Source organism: Chanos chanos, chromosome 9 (genome assembly GCF_902362185.1).
Source record: "Chanos chanos chromosome 9, fChaCha1.1, whole genome shotgun sequence".
NCBI classification, from domain to species: domain Eukaryota; kingdom Metazoa; phylum Chordata; class Actinopteri; order Gonorynchiformes; family Chanidae; genus Chanos; species Chanos chanos.
The window spans coordinates 835,697-848,830 of record NC_044503.1 but is presented as its reverse complement, the minus strand read 5'-3'; the positions used below and the strand labels follow the sequence as shown (position 1 = coordinate 848,830).

The 13,134-nt window shown below is 43.9% G+C and overlaps 2 protein-coding genes across 2 annotated transcripts; one reads left to right on the top strand and one right to left on the bottom strand.

Annotated features, from left to right (window-relative positions):
- Positions 1–1,138: 1,138 nt before the first annotated feature.
- Positions 1,139–2,423, bottom strand: lsm7 (LSM7 homolog, U6 small nuclear RNA and mRNA degradation associated). Its single transcript, XM_030784776.1, has 4 exons — positions 2,410–2,423; positions 2,037–2,127; positions 1,614–1,685; positions 1,139–1,345 (listed from the first exon to the last, which is right to left on the bottom strand). Exons 1-4 carry the CDS (start codon positions 2,413–2,415, stop codon positions 1,203–1,205), a joined length of 312 nt encoding a protein of 103 aa, XP_030640636.1. The 5' UTR covers positions 2,416–2,423; the 3' UTR covers positions 1,139–1,202.
- A 4,941-nt stretch (positions 2,424–7,364) lies between these two features.
- LOC115820548 (serine/threonine-protein kinase NIM1) lies at positions 7,365–9,759 on the top strand. The gene is made up of 3 exons (XM_030784165.1): positions 7,365–7,680; positions 8,187–8,455; positions 9,007–9,759. Exons 1-3 carry the CDS (start codon positions 7,365–7,367, stop codon positions 9,757–9,759), a joined length of 1,338 nt encoding a protein of 445 aa, XP_030640025.1.
- The last annotated feature ends 3,375 nt before the right edge of the window (positions 9,760–13,134 follow it).

Below are 13,134 nucleotides of genomic sequence, written 5' to 3'. Positions count from 1 at the left end.
GCTAGATATTGCCCTCTAGTGTCAGAGACGAGAACTGAAGACTGATTTGATGTCTTTTTCTCTAATGAAAGAGTGATTACCGTCATACGGTGTTTGAGGAGTAATCTGATTTTTCACAACGCTACCGTTTTAGAATAATCAGGACGAGCACAAAAAGGAGTTTATTGAGTAAATGTTATTCTGTGAGTCCGGAGAAAGGGACTACATGGATTCAACCTCTGTTCCAGTACACTGAACCAAACAAAAACATACGTTTAAAATGGGTTTAATAACTCAACACAAGGTCAGAATACTCCATAAATGACCTTCCATTCTGAAAGGACTAAAAAAAAATATTTGGAAATCATCTTGAAGTTGAGATGTTTTATCAAAAGAACAACAGACAATTGAAAAAAGAAATCGATGGTGAAAATACAGAGAGCTCATAAACAGGTCAGCTTTCAGCAGGGCTCTCTCAGCAGTGTTTGTCCCAGATAAACTAAAGTCCAAAAAAAACACATTCACTTCCCATCTGCTCAGCACAGAGATCTGCAAGAAAACACCTGGACTCAACTCAACCCCACAATCTCAAAATTAGAAGAACATTTATTTTATAAAATAATCAAAGCACAAAATCTTTCTCAAATTCAACAGAAAACATACGTCACTCTTCCAGCCAACTTAGAAACAAAATGAAACTAAACAGGCCTCCACCGAAGAACGACGCGTGTGACCCGTGTGTGAGTCTGAATCTGCTGGAGCAGATCCTCTGTGTGGCACTCTCACGACTCTGCACTGAACAACTCAAAACGTTTTCAGTGAGTCTTCTCTACGGAAGACTCTGACAGAAACACACATCAGAAGAAAACTCACGGGCTGTGTGCATGTGTGTTTGCATGAGAGGGGGAAGTTGTGTGTGCATGTGTGTGTGTTTGCATGAGAGGGGGAAGTTGTGTGTGCATGTGTGTGTGTTTGCATGAGAGGGGCAAGTTGTGCGTGTGTGTGTGTGTGTGTGAGGAGAGCTGAGAGTGTGTGTGTGAGAGGAGAGCCGAGTGTGTGTGTGTGTGTGTGTGTGTGTGTGTGTGTGTGTGTGTGTGTATGTGTCTGTGTGTGTGTGTGTGTGTGTGTGTGTGTCTGTGTGTGTGTATGTGTCTGTGTATGTGTCTGTGTGTGTGTGTGTGTGTGTGTGTGTGTGTGAGGGAGAAGAGGTACACAGCTGTGTCTCATCCCTCTTGCTGCTGGATGAAGGGGTTTGGAATGGCTTCCATCCCGTCCTGTGGGCAGATCAGCACCACTGACGTTCCCCGACACACCACCAAGCCCAGCTGCCTGGTGTCTTCAGTCAGCTTGTACTGGTCATCAGGATCTGCACAGAGGGACAACAGGTTAGAACTACAACCTCCACACACAGGACACACTCCACAGAGGAGCATGTGCAGTATGAATGGAAAACATGTTCAAGAACGTTAAAATAATGGCAAAAATGAGAAAAGGAAAAGACAGACTGTATTCCATAATAAAGCAGTTCTAGCACCAGAAATTACTTGAGAATGTGATTATAAGGTAGTGAAAAATATAATCTGCCTAATGGACACTGGTCATGTTTCGTTTTGTTTTTAGTGACGTGTGCATACCACGCATGTATTCGATGGTTCCGTCCAATACCAGGTTGAGAAGAGGATCAAAGCCTTTTAAGACGCCACTTGCTGAAACAGGGACAGAAAAACTCCACTGTCAAATATCTGGGACATGAAACTGAGGTAGATAAATATTTGTTTACAAAAGTCCAGCTCACGTGTGTACTAAGTTTTGCCAACCTCAGTGCAATAAGCACGCGCAATGAATAGTCTGTGACACCTGTTAACGGTTGCTAAGAGACTGCCTGCTATATGGCACGAAGAAACGACAAGCGAAGTATAATTTATAAATTGAAGAAACGTCATCAATATGTTGAAGATACACTTTCCGCTGAATTTAGGTACTTGGAGTTATCGTAGCCAAAAATAAGTAAGTTTAACCAGCGGCTTAGGAAACCGGTTCGGTTATGGTTGGCTCACCTTCACGTCCGCCCTGAAACTTCACTCGGATAGGTTTATCGATGTACTTCGACAGGTCAAATATACTCTCCTTCTTCTTCTTCTCTTTGTCCTACAATTTCAATGACAATCCGTTAGCTTAGCTAATTTACGCTCCTCAGTTTAACCGACTCCTCATTCATTTCCCTTAGCAAGCATGCTAGCCACACAATGACCTGATTTATATTACACCGTTTTTAATTTAGCAAAGGAGGATTTTCTTAAAAACATAATCACATATGTTATAGAGTATTATAACTGTCATCATTTGCCGTATCCCGTTCCACACCAGAGGCCAGCAAAGTGTCAGAATTAAAATGTTTATCCCGCGCAAGTGGAGCATTAGGTTACTCACCGCCATGTTCAAAATTCTACGCACCTCTCAGCGCGCTCAACTTTGACCCGAGTGCTCCTCCAATCAAGAACGCTCTATCAGATAGACGCAGACGTCGTCTCTCTGAGTAATAGAACACACGCTAGTGTGTCATTCTCACGTCAACAATATGATTTGTAAATGGCAAGAAAAAGGAGCAGAACATGCGCAAGTTCTCTCATAATTTCTGTTAAATAGTTTTATTTCAGCATGAACATACCACAAGTGAAACAATTTTGGACTCAAATAGTTTCAATAGTTTATGATAACTGGAATCATTAAATCAACGCCAACCCACACAATCTAGAATTGCATTCGTACAATCATGTTTTCTTTTCTTTTCAGTCAGTTAACATTTTCATTTTCACATAGTCCCTATCGCCTTGAAACGCCAGATTACCTGTGTGCAGGTCCCCTTCCCGTGTGACGTCCAAATGTGACCCCCAGCGTGTGTGGGTCCATTCGTGTCGGCTGTTTCATATTTTAGCATGCTGACTCCTGAGAGGCGGTAAAAATTAAACACTGACAGAAATAATAATGTTTTTACTAGTGAACTAATGAAGTTTTTTTTTTAATAGCCATCTCCCCTTATCTATATTTAACCCATTTATTTATTCTCTCCTTTTCAGATGATCACACATCTGATGCATCTGATCATGTATGTTCGTACATGTGTGACAAGAACAAGAACAACAATTATTATTATTGTTATAGTCAGTGCTGTTGTCGTTAAAAATAATTATAATAGTAATAACAATAGTAATAGTAGCTTTAGTTTTTGTTACTTTATGTCTTTTCACTGGAGGTGGAGACATGGGCTGAGGGCAGTTAAGCAGTGAATTAATTAAGAGAAGAAAACAGAGAAGGGCGATGCTCCGTGCTGCCTGTTCCGTGGGGTGTGGTGTGATTGGCCGTCCGGGACGCTGTCGATGAGGCACGTGTCTGTGGTTCTGATCCCCCAGCGTTGCTGCAGCACTCTGCTGCTCAGGCATGAGATATTCTCTCTAATAGGATTAACCTGTGCTCATCCTGCCAGGTTTAGACACATTAGCTGATCAGAGCCCCTGTCAGGTCACAGTCTCCAGTCCTGCCCCGGGCAGCATGAGGGAGCCTCACGGAGCAGGTAATTCATACATTTTTGGTCTGTAACTGTAGAGTATGACTGTGTGACTGAATCATTTCACACAGACATCAGGAGATGGTTCTGTGTGATTACAGCTGAAAGTGTGTCTGCTGCGTGCTGCTTCTGTTTGCTGCTTGTTGTCTGAGTGGCTCATTCATGTTGTAATCCACAGGCTCATGAATGACTCTGTAAAACTCAGTCTCTCTGAGTCTGGAATCAGTCGGAGGTGTAAAAATCAGTCTTTCTCTGACGGAGGTGTAAAAATCAGTCTTTCTCTGACGGAGGTGTAAAAATCAGTCTTTCTCTGACGGAGGTGTAAAAATCAGTCTTTCTCTGACGGAGGTGTAAAAATCAGTCTTTCTCTGACGGAGGGTTAAAACTCAGTCTTTCTCTGACGGAGGTGTAAAAATCAGTCTTTCTCTGACGGAGGTGTAAAAATCAGTCTTTCTCTGACGGAGGTGTAAAAATCAGTCTTTCTCTGACGGAGGTGTAAAAATCAGTCTTTCTCTGACGGAGATTTAAAAATCAGTCTTTCTCTGACTGAGGGTTAAAACTCAGTCTTTCTCTGAAGGAGATGATCCTCAGATTCCAGCACAAACTATGTCATATTCTCTCTCTCTCTTGCTCTCTGTCTCTGTCTCTGTATCTCTCTCTCTCTCTCTCTGTGTGTGTGTGTGTGTGTGTGTGTGCTTTTGAAACCATTTATTTTACCACCCTGGGTCATATGCAGGGACCTAATACAGATTTGCATTTAAATGTGAGTATGTTTGTGCTCTGATGAACTAGAAAGATTACAAAAGCAATTCTGAAAACTGATAACTTTATAATAATTTAAAAAAGAAAGAGAAAACTTTGCATATATACCTCTGTTAACACTATGCTAAGTTCCAGATTTATATTCTCAAAATGACATCTCAGCTTCCAGACTGAAGACATTTTTTTAAGTAACACAAACACAAACTCCTTTTTTTTCAGGTTTTATTCTGTTCTCACCAAAGGACAGTACGACTGCTGGATGATTTTAGCCGTGATTATTCATGTGACCTGTTAGAGTTTTAGGAACTAGGTTATCTAAAGGTGAATGTGTTAAGTTATGTTTTAACGCCGCGTTAATGAGTCAGAGCATGGTGCTCAGTAGATGTCCTGTGGTGTATTTTTAGAGGTGGGGCAGGAACACCGTGTGTAACTTAGTGGCTAAATACAAGCCCATAATCCCAACGTCCTTTGACACAGCGCCCAGTTGACTGATACCAATCTTACTGTGGCCAAGCGTGCAAATTTTAATTTGGATTAGGGGAGAGAGGATGGCACTCTGGGGATTACAGTGGTAATGGAACATGCAGGGTCTGCAGACACAGTGTTTCCATTCTGACTGATTCAGGGTCAGTAATGAGCCATCCCTCTTTGGTTCTGAGTCTGTTACAGCACAGATAATGGAATGAATACAGTGGCTAATTTTCTGTCTAAAAATAACTCCCAAGATCTTTTTACTTCAATCTCTTCTGAAGATTATAGACCATCTTTTGAACACACTCTGTAACATTTATACAGAAGTGACATATATCTATATAAATGCAATTATATATATGTCTGTGTGTGTATATATATATATATATATATATATATATATATATATATATATATATACATATATATGTGTGTGTGTGTGTGTGTGTGTGTGTGTGTGTGTGTATGTGTGTGTGTGTGTGTGTGTGTGTGTGTATATATATATATATATGTGTGTGTGTGTGTGTGTGTGTATATATATATATATATGTGTGTGTGTGTGTGTGTGTGTATATATATATATGTGTGTGTGTGTGTGTATATATATATATGTGTGTGTGTGTGTGTGTGTGTGTATATATATATATACACACACATGGAGACGAAATGGTTTTGTTCTCAGATGACTATTGCTGGAGGTCACTAACACTTGCCAAGGGGGCGCTGACCTCATTGCTAAATCCCTGTTTCCATGGTGAACGACTTGTCCGTGATGACAGCAGGAAGGTCACCTTGTCTGTCATAGGTTGATAAAGAGGAAGGGGGTGTGTCAGCCCAGCTGTCGTTATGCTCCGGTTTGACATGTTATACATCTGTAGAATACCTACCCATTTGGTCTAATGTGTGGGGAGATAAAGTTTCACGTTCAGTATAGTCCTTGTGGAAATGATATACAATATACTTTATATTCTCTCTGTCTCTCTCCGCCCTCCAAAGGCTTGTTACTGTGAGGTGTACGTAGGCAGTGTTACTGTGAGGTGTATGTAGGCAGTGTTACTGTGAGGTGTATGTAGGCAGTGTTACTGTGAGGTGTATGTAGGCAGTGTTACTGTGAGGTGTACGTAGGCAGTGTTACTGTGAGGTGTATGTAGGCAGTGTTACTGTGAGGTGTATGTAGGCAGTGTTACTGTGAGGTGTATGTAGGCAGTGTTACTGTGAGGTATACGTAGGCAGTGTTACTGTGAGGTGTACGTAGGCAGTGTTACTGTGAGGTGTATGTAGGCAGTGTTACTGTGAGGTGTATGTAGGCAGTGTTACTGTGAGGTGTACGTAGGCAGTGTTACTGTGAGGTGTATGTAGGCAGTGTTACTGTGAGGTGTATGTAGGCAGTGTTACTGTGAGGTGTATGTAGGCAGTGTTACTGTGAGGTGTATGTAGGCAGTGTTACTGTGAGGTGTACGTAGGGCAGTGTTACTGTGAGGTGTACGTAGGCAGTGTTACTGTGAGGTGTATGTAGGCAGTGTTACTGTGAGGTGTATGTAGGCAGTGTTACTGTGAGGTGTACGTAGGCAGTGTTACTGTGAGGTGTATGTAGGCAGTGTTACTGTGAGGTGTATGTAGGCAGTGTTACTGTGAGGTGTATGTAGGCAGTGTTACTGTGAGGTGTATGTAGGCAGTGTTACTGTGAGGTGTATGTAGGCAGTGTTACTGTGAGGTGTATGTAGGCAGTGTTACTGTGAGGTGTATGTAGGCAGTGTTACTGTGAGGTGTATGTAGGCAGTGTTACTGTGAGGTGTATGTAGGCAGTGTTACTGTGAGGTGTATGTAGGCAGTGTTACTGTGAGGTGTACGTAGGCAGTGTTACTGTGAGGTGTACGTAGGCAGTGTTACTGTGAGGTGTATGTAGGCAGTGTTACTGTGAGGTGTACGTAGGCAGTGTTACTGTGAGGTGTATGTAGGCAGTGTTACTGTGAGGTGTACGTAGGGCAGTGTTACTGTGAGGTGTATGTAGGCAGTGTTACTGTGAGGTGTATGTAGGCAGTGTTACTGTGAGGTGTATGTAGGCAGTGAAGTCTAAGATAATTGGCCTAATTAAGCCTAATTGGAGGATATTTCTGAATGCATTACTTTTTTGCCTCCCCTGACCTTGTCAGACAGTCTCTCACAGGGTTGTGTGGACACCATTTCTCCGGCTCTAGGCCTCGTTATGTCTTTCCACGTGAAGCAGAGATGTGGAGAATCCGTCTGAGGCGGTATTTTTGTTTCAGATTGTGTGTGAGTTTATTAGTCTCTTATGTGACGCTCCGGCTGGAGAAGGGGAGATTACGGCAGTGAGACCTGTACGTAACACTTGGCATTGTCCCCGTTTCCTGTGAGCTTTGGTGTAGCAGCGGTGTCTGGAGGGTGTGACTGATTTAGGCCAATCCAATTAACGTAGTCTCGCTGGCGTCGTGGCTTCGCGTCTCGGAAACGAACTTTATGGCCGGAGAGAAAGCCTCGTTGGTTAGTCTGAATCTAAAGAGAGATGGCTCATCGCCGAGCGGTATCAGGAGAGTAAGGTGTGGCCTGTGATGTGTCCTTATGCTAGATGAGTAATTACCATTTCGTTTCAGGAAACAGACTTCGGCAGGTATGGCCGAAACGGAAAGTCGAGAAAAAGTCGAAAGAGGAGGAAGCTGTACGGAGCCAGAGGCCAGAGTTCGCGAGTAAGCCGCCGGCTTTGACCCCGGAGCAGAGGATGAAACAGACGGCATTTGAGCGGGCCATTTATGACATGTCCCATAATGAACGAGTGGTGAACGAGATCACTTTGGGACGACGGGTGGCTTTCTACGAGCTCCGGGGAGAGATAGGGACCGGGAATTTCTCCCATGTCAGACTGGGAATCCACGCGCTTACCAAAGGTAAAAGGGGAGTCCTATTTCATGTAGCCTGATGAGACGGTCCTATTTCATGGCTTGATGTGGTGTATTTTCTCCATTTTATTGTGTTGTTTCTGCATCGGTAAACAGAGGGTGAAATTAATTTGGATAAAATACCATGGAAAACTCCTACGCGAAGTTTACAAAGACTTAAGATGATCCAGCCTGTCTTAGTGTATTATCCTTAACTGTTTTTCACAGCCTGCCTGTGGCTGCCAGAGCCCCAGAGGGCCTTGTCAGTCGTTAGTGAGTCTCCTGGGGTAGAGAGAGCCGCTCTCTGGGAGCAGTTCAGTTTCATCTAATCACCTCATTTGTTTGTCTGCTGGGAAGAGCAGCCTATGGGCATAAGTTTCACTAGCCAAAATATTTTGGACTTAAGTATGGATTTACACTAATTTCCTGCTGCTTTCCTCTGGCGACAGTCTAATATTCTCTCTCTCTCTCTCTCTCTCTCTCTCTCTCTCTCTCTCTCTGTTTTTTTTCCCAAGAGCGCGTTGCTGTGAAGATTCTTGACAAATCACGTTTGGACAAGAAGACGCAGTCATTATTTTCTTCAGAAATCTCATGTATGGAGACATTGTTACATCCCAACATTGTGCGCCTGTATGAGGTTCTGGAGACAGGTAAACGCCTGTACCTGGTGATGGAGTACGGCAGTGGAGGGGATCTCTTCTCCAGAATCACCACCAGGGGGCGTCTGTCTGACCTGGAGAGCAAACTCATCTTTGCCCAAATTATCTCAGCCATTAAATATATGGTGAGAACTCTCCTCAGAAAACCATACTGTAATCTTAGCCATCAGAGAGAGAGAGAAAGGGAGGGAGAGAGAAAGAGAGAGAGAGAGGGATTGAGAGAGAGCGAGAGAGAGAGAAAGAGAGAGAGAGAGGGAGAGAGGGAGGGAGAGAGAGAGAGAGAGAGAGAGAGAGTGGGGGAGAGAGGGGGGGATTGAGAGAGAGAGAGAGAAAGAGGGAGTGGGGGAGAGAGAGAAAGAGAGAGGGGGATTGAGAGAGAGAGAGAGAGAGAGAGAGAGTGGGGGAAAGAGAGAGAGAGAGAGGGGGATTGAGAGAGAGAGAAAGAGGGGGGGGGATTGAGAGAGAAAGAGAGGGAGAGAGAGAGGGAGGGCTGACTAAATGAATTCATGAACCCTTAAAGGGAAGGAAGATGGTAGTCAGAGTCAAGTTGAAATCTTGAACATGACAACAGTTCAGTGTAAACAATTTGATAAACATCCTCTCTAATCCTAGTTATCCTGCTTTTCTTAAAGCATTTTGGGGAAAAACTCTAAAACCTCCCTCCTTTTTCCCACAGCATGACAACAATATCGTTCACCGAGACCTGAAGGCCGAGAATGTGTTCTACACGACTAGCTACTGCATCAAAGTGGGCGACTTCGGTTTCAGCACGGTCAGCGGTCCGGGGGAAGTTCTGACCACGTTCTGCGGTTCTCCTCCGTACGCGGCGCCCGAGCTGTTTAAGGAGAAAGGCTATGTGGGTCGGTACGTGGACATCTGGGCCCTGGGAGTTCTGCTGTACTTTATGGTGACAGCAGCGATGCCCTTCCAGGCTGACAACCTGGGCCGACTGAAGAGGTGCATCCTGCAGGGCGCTTACGCCATCCCACAGTACGTGCCCGATCCATGCCAACTGGCCATTAAGAGCATGCTGAGGCAGGTGCCCGCCGACCGGACCGCCGTCTCCCAGATAATGACCAGCGCGTGGTTACGTGGCATTGATTACCCCAAACCGTACCCTGTCCTCAGACTGACGCCCAATCACCTGGCAGAACCGGGACAGAACCTGTGCGTGGAGGAAGAGGAAGTGAGGTCGTTGCTGAGTGACCTGGGCATCATGGGAGTTCACCTGCAGAACAACACGTGTGGGGACTCGCGCAGCCCGATCACGGGAACGTACCGCATGCTCCTCCACCGCGTGCAGAAGCGCCGGTCTGTGGAGGCGGTGGGGTACTCCGCCCTGTACCCCGACGATTTTAAAGCCCAGAGTCAGTGCAGCAGCGCCTCCCTAGCAAAACACCACCCTTCTGCTGTCTGCACAGTGCTGTAGCCTCACACTCACACACAGACACAGGCACACACTCTGTCAGACACACACACACTGGGCTGGTTATGTGGGCACACACTCTCTGTCTGTCAGACAGACAGACACTGGGCTGGTTATGTGGGCACACACTCTGTCAGACACACACACACTGGGCTGGTTATGTGGGCACACACTCTGTCAGACACACACACACTGGGCTGGTTATGTGGGCACACACTCTATCAGACACACACACACTGGGCTGGTTATGTGGGCACACACTCTGTCAGACACACACACACTGGGCTGGTTATGTGGGCACACACTCTCTGTCAGACAGACACACACTGGGCTGGTTATGTGGGCACACACTCTCTGTCAGACAGACAGACACTGGCCTGGTTATGTGGGCACACACTCTCTGTCAGACAGACAGACACTGGCCTGGTTATGTGGGCCAGGTGCTTGCGGGAGAAGCTAGTCCAGGTCCTGGAGAACTGAAGGCCCCTGTAACATCTGTGAGTTATAGTCATCTGTGAGTTATAGTCATCTGTGTCAGGTGCTGAGTCAGGTGCTTTAGGGTAAGCGTTTGGATCCTGCTGGTACATCCACTAACATTCAGATCTGTTTAGTTTTTTCAATTAATTTTTGAGTATTTCACCAGTAAAATGTCATGGACTAGTTATAGCTCATAGTAATATGACCTTCAGAGGTCATGATTCATTTAATGCACTACAGCAGTTTGATAGTTTGTGGATATAAAACATAAAGCAACCTCTCTCCATAGTACAAAACCGTTAGGAGGAGTTGCAATTCACTTTTGCCAATGCTGAAAAAAGACTGTGGGCCAATTCGGTTGGACAGGAGGAATAAAAGGCGGGACGGGCTCGTTGTGAAAACCTCTGATTGGCTGTAATGCCCTGTGTGTGTTGTGCTTGTGGGATGTTGTGTTGGGTCTGATTGGTGGGATGGATGCGTCCGATGTTTACACAGTGTTTCCTCAGACGTGTGTGAAGGGAAAAGTCATGTCATTAGACAGAAAGGAACAGATTTCCCTCTGCTGTTCAGGACAGCACAGATTTGACAGGGAACTTCAGCTCCTTTCAAATGGACTGTCTGTCTCAATAGGCTTATTTAGTATTAATGACGCACAAGTTTAATCACACACACACACACACACAGATACACACACACACAGAGGGAGAGAGAGAGAGATAGGGAGAGAGAGAGGAAGAGAGAGGGAGAGAGAGATGAAGAGAGAGATGAAGAGAGAGAGGGAGAGAGAGATGGAGAGAGATACAGGGAGAGAGACGGAGAGAGAGTGAGAGGGTGTCCTGATTCCATATAGGTGCCATGTTTGAGACCTCATGCTTTTTCCACTTTTTCCATAAGATTCAGTGTAAGAGAAGAGGAGAGTCTGGGATGAATGACTACTGGGGTGTGAGAGGAGTAATGGTCCATTAAAACTCTATCCATGTATCGGCTCTCTTGGCTTTCACTGGGGTTTTGATTTATATCTAGAGAGAGAGAGCGAGAGAGAGAGAGAGAGCATGATATATTAGGCTCTGTGTTGTCAGTATATGTGAGTATGTTTGTTTCCTTTCTACTGTACATATTTTCGAGAAACACTTTGTTCTTATGTTATTTTTTAATATTAATATTTTTCAACAAAGCAGAGAGACACAGCATTACCTGGACTGAAATATACTGATGGAACTGAGGGATGTAAGCGGGTGTGCTGTCAGCTGGAAAAATGTTGTTTCATATACAGATTTTCCAGTGAGAGGCTGTATCACTTGAAGGATTAAAAACGTTTATTTTAAAGTGTTTTGTTGCAGTCTTTTTTTTTTTCGTTTATTTACACAAAATGAAAGTAGCTTTTTTTGTTTAGCTAAACAATTTTGCTAGCTGTCTTAGGCGTGGAAAAGCATTTGCCTGACGCTGTTTCCCGCAAAGGGATCAAACCTGTCGACCGCTCTAACGTCTGAGTTGACTGGACCCCCGGGCCGGTTGTGACTTTGAGTCTGAGTTTATGAAGCAATGCCTTCTCTCTCACTGTCCCCTCCAACATTTATCACTCTTCTCCCTCTCGCTCTTCTCCTCCACTGCTAGTTTCAACTTGACTGTTCTGAGCTGCTGCCAGACTGATTGGCAGAGTTATTGGTTTTTAAAACCAAAACGTACAACACTCCCTTCCCCCAAGCCTGTTGCGACAGGCATGCAACAGTATTCATAATAACTGCAGATGAATGGTAGCGTTACCTCGTGTGAATCTGTTCAAGACCTTACGTCCAATACACGAGGAGTTTCAAACTTTAAACAATTCGAAATCCAAAATACTCCCGAACAACATTTTTGTTATAGCTGGAAATACAAAAGAAAACGTTTGTGCAAATAAACCATAACTTGAAGAACATGAGAAACAGATGCCACTCATACACAGATTTTAAAAATTCATGTTCGTGCGTGTTCACCGCGTGTTAGCCGAGACATTTAACATTTTCATATGAACATGTGAACATATGAACGAAAGAACCTGTGAACTCAAGGTATCATGGACTCACATATAAACCTTCAGACATCTTCTGTGTCGTGTTTTAAGCCTCACACACATCGTGTTGCGTGTCTTAATTCTCGGACATATCGCGTCGCATGTTCGAGGCATCACGGATGAGCGCAGCATTTTGAATAAAGTATGAGGTTTTCACATGTTTTTGATGTTTAGTGATTATACAAACAAGCCAGAGAAAATCAATGAAAACATTTCTCTTCACAAATGTGATTTAAACACAAAATGATTATATTTTTTAAATCTGTGTTTTCTGTCTAGAAAACGTTTCTGTGTCTGATTAAATACTTGTCAGTCGTAATAAAGATGAATTGTTGATTCTGGAACACATTGTTCATTTTTTCCGATTCGTTAAGCATTTATTACACTAATTAAACAACTCTACACTAATTAAACAACTGTCGGTGCTTAGTGAATGCAACCTTAAGGTCAATCAGCAGAAAAGAGAAGCGGCAAAATCCTGTCATGTTTGAATGATTCATTTGCTTTTTTACTGCAGGAATTTACTGGCGCTGTTTTCAGGACATCTGATCTCCTAATGTAATCAGTCCTTACTTACTGAAAAGCAATGGAAAAAAAGGCAAACATTTTAACATAAACTACAAAAAAAAGTTCAACATCGATTCCCCCGGCTTCAGTTCCAGTGTAAGATGACTCTTATCATGTTTATCTATTTTCTTACTCTGGAACAATTGTTCTGGAAACATAACACCTTTCCCAACATTTGTGTGACTTCTATTCTCATGGCCAGTGGCCAGAAATAGCTGTTTTTTTTGTATCCAGTCATAGTGAGAATGGCAAAAACAGCATTTGGGGTGTTCCTGCTCTCC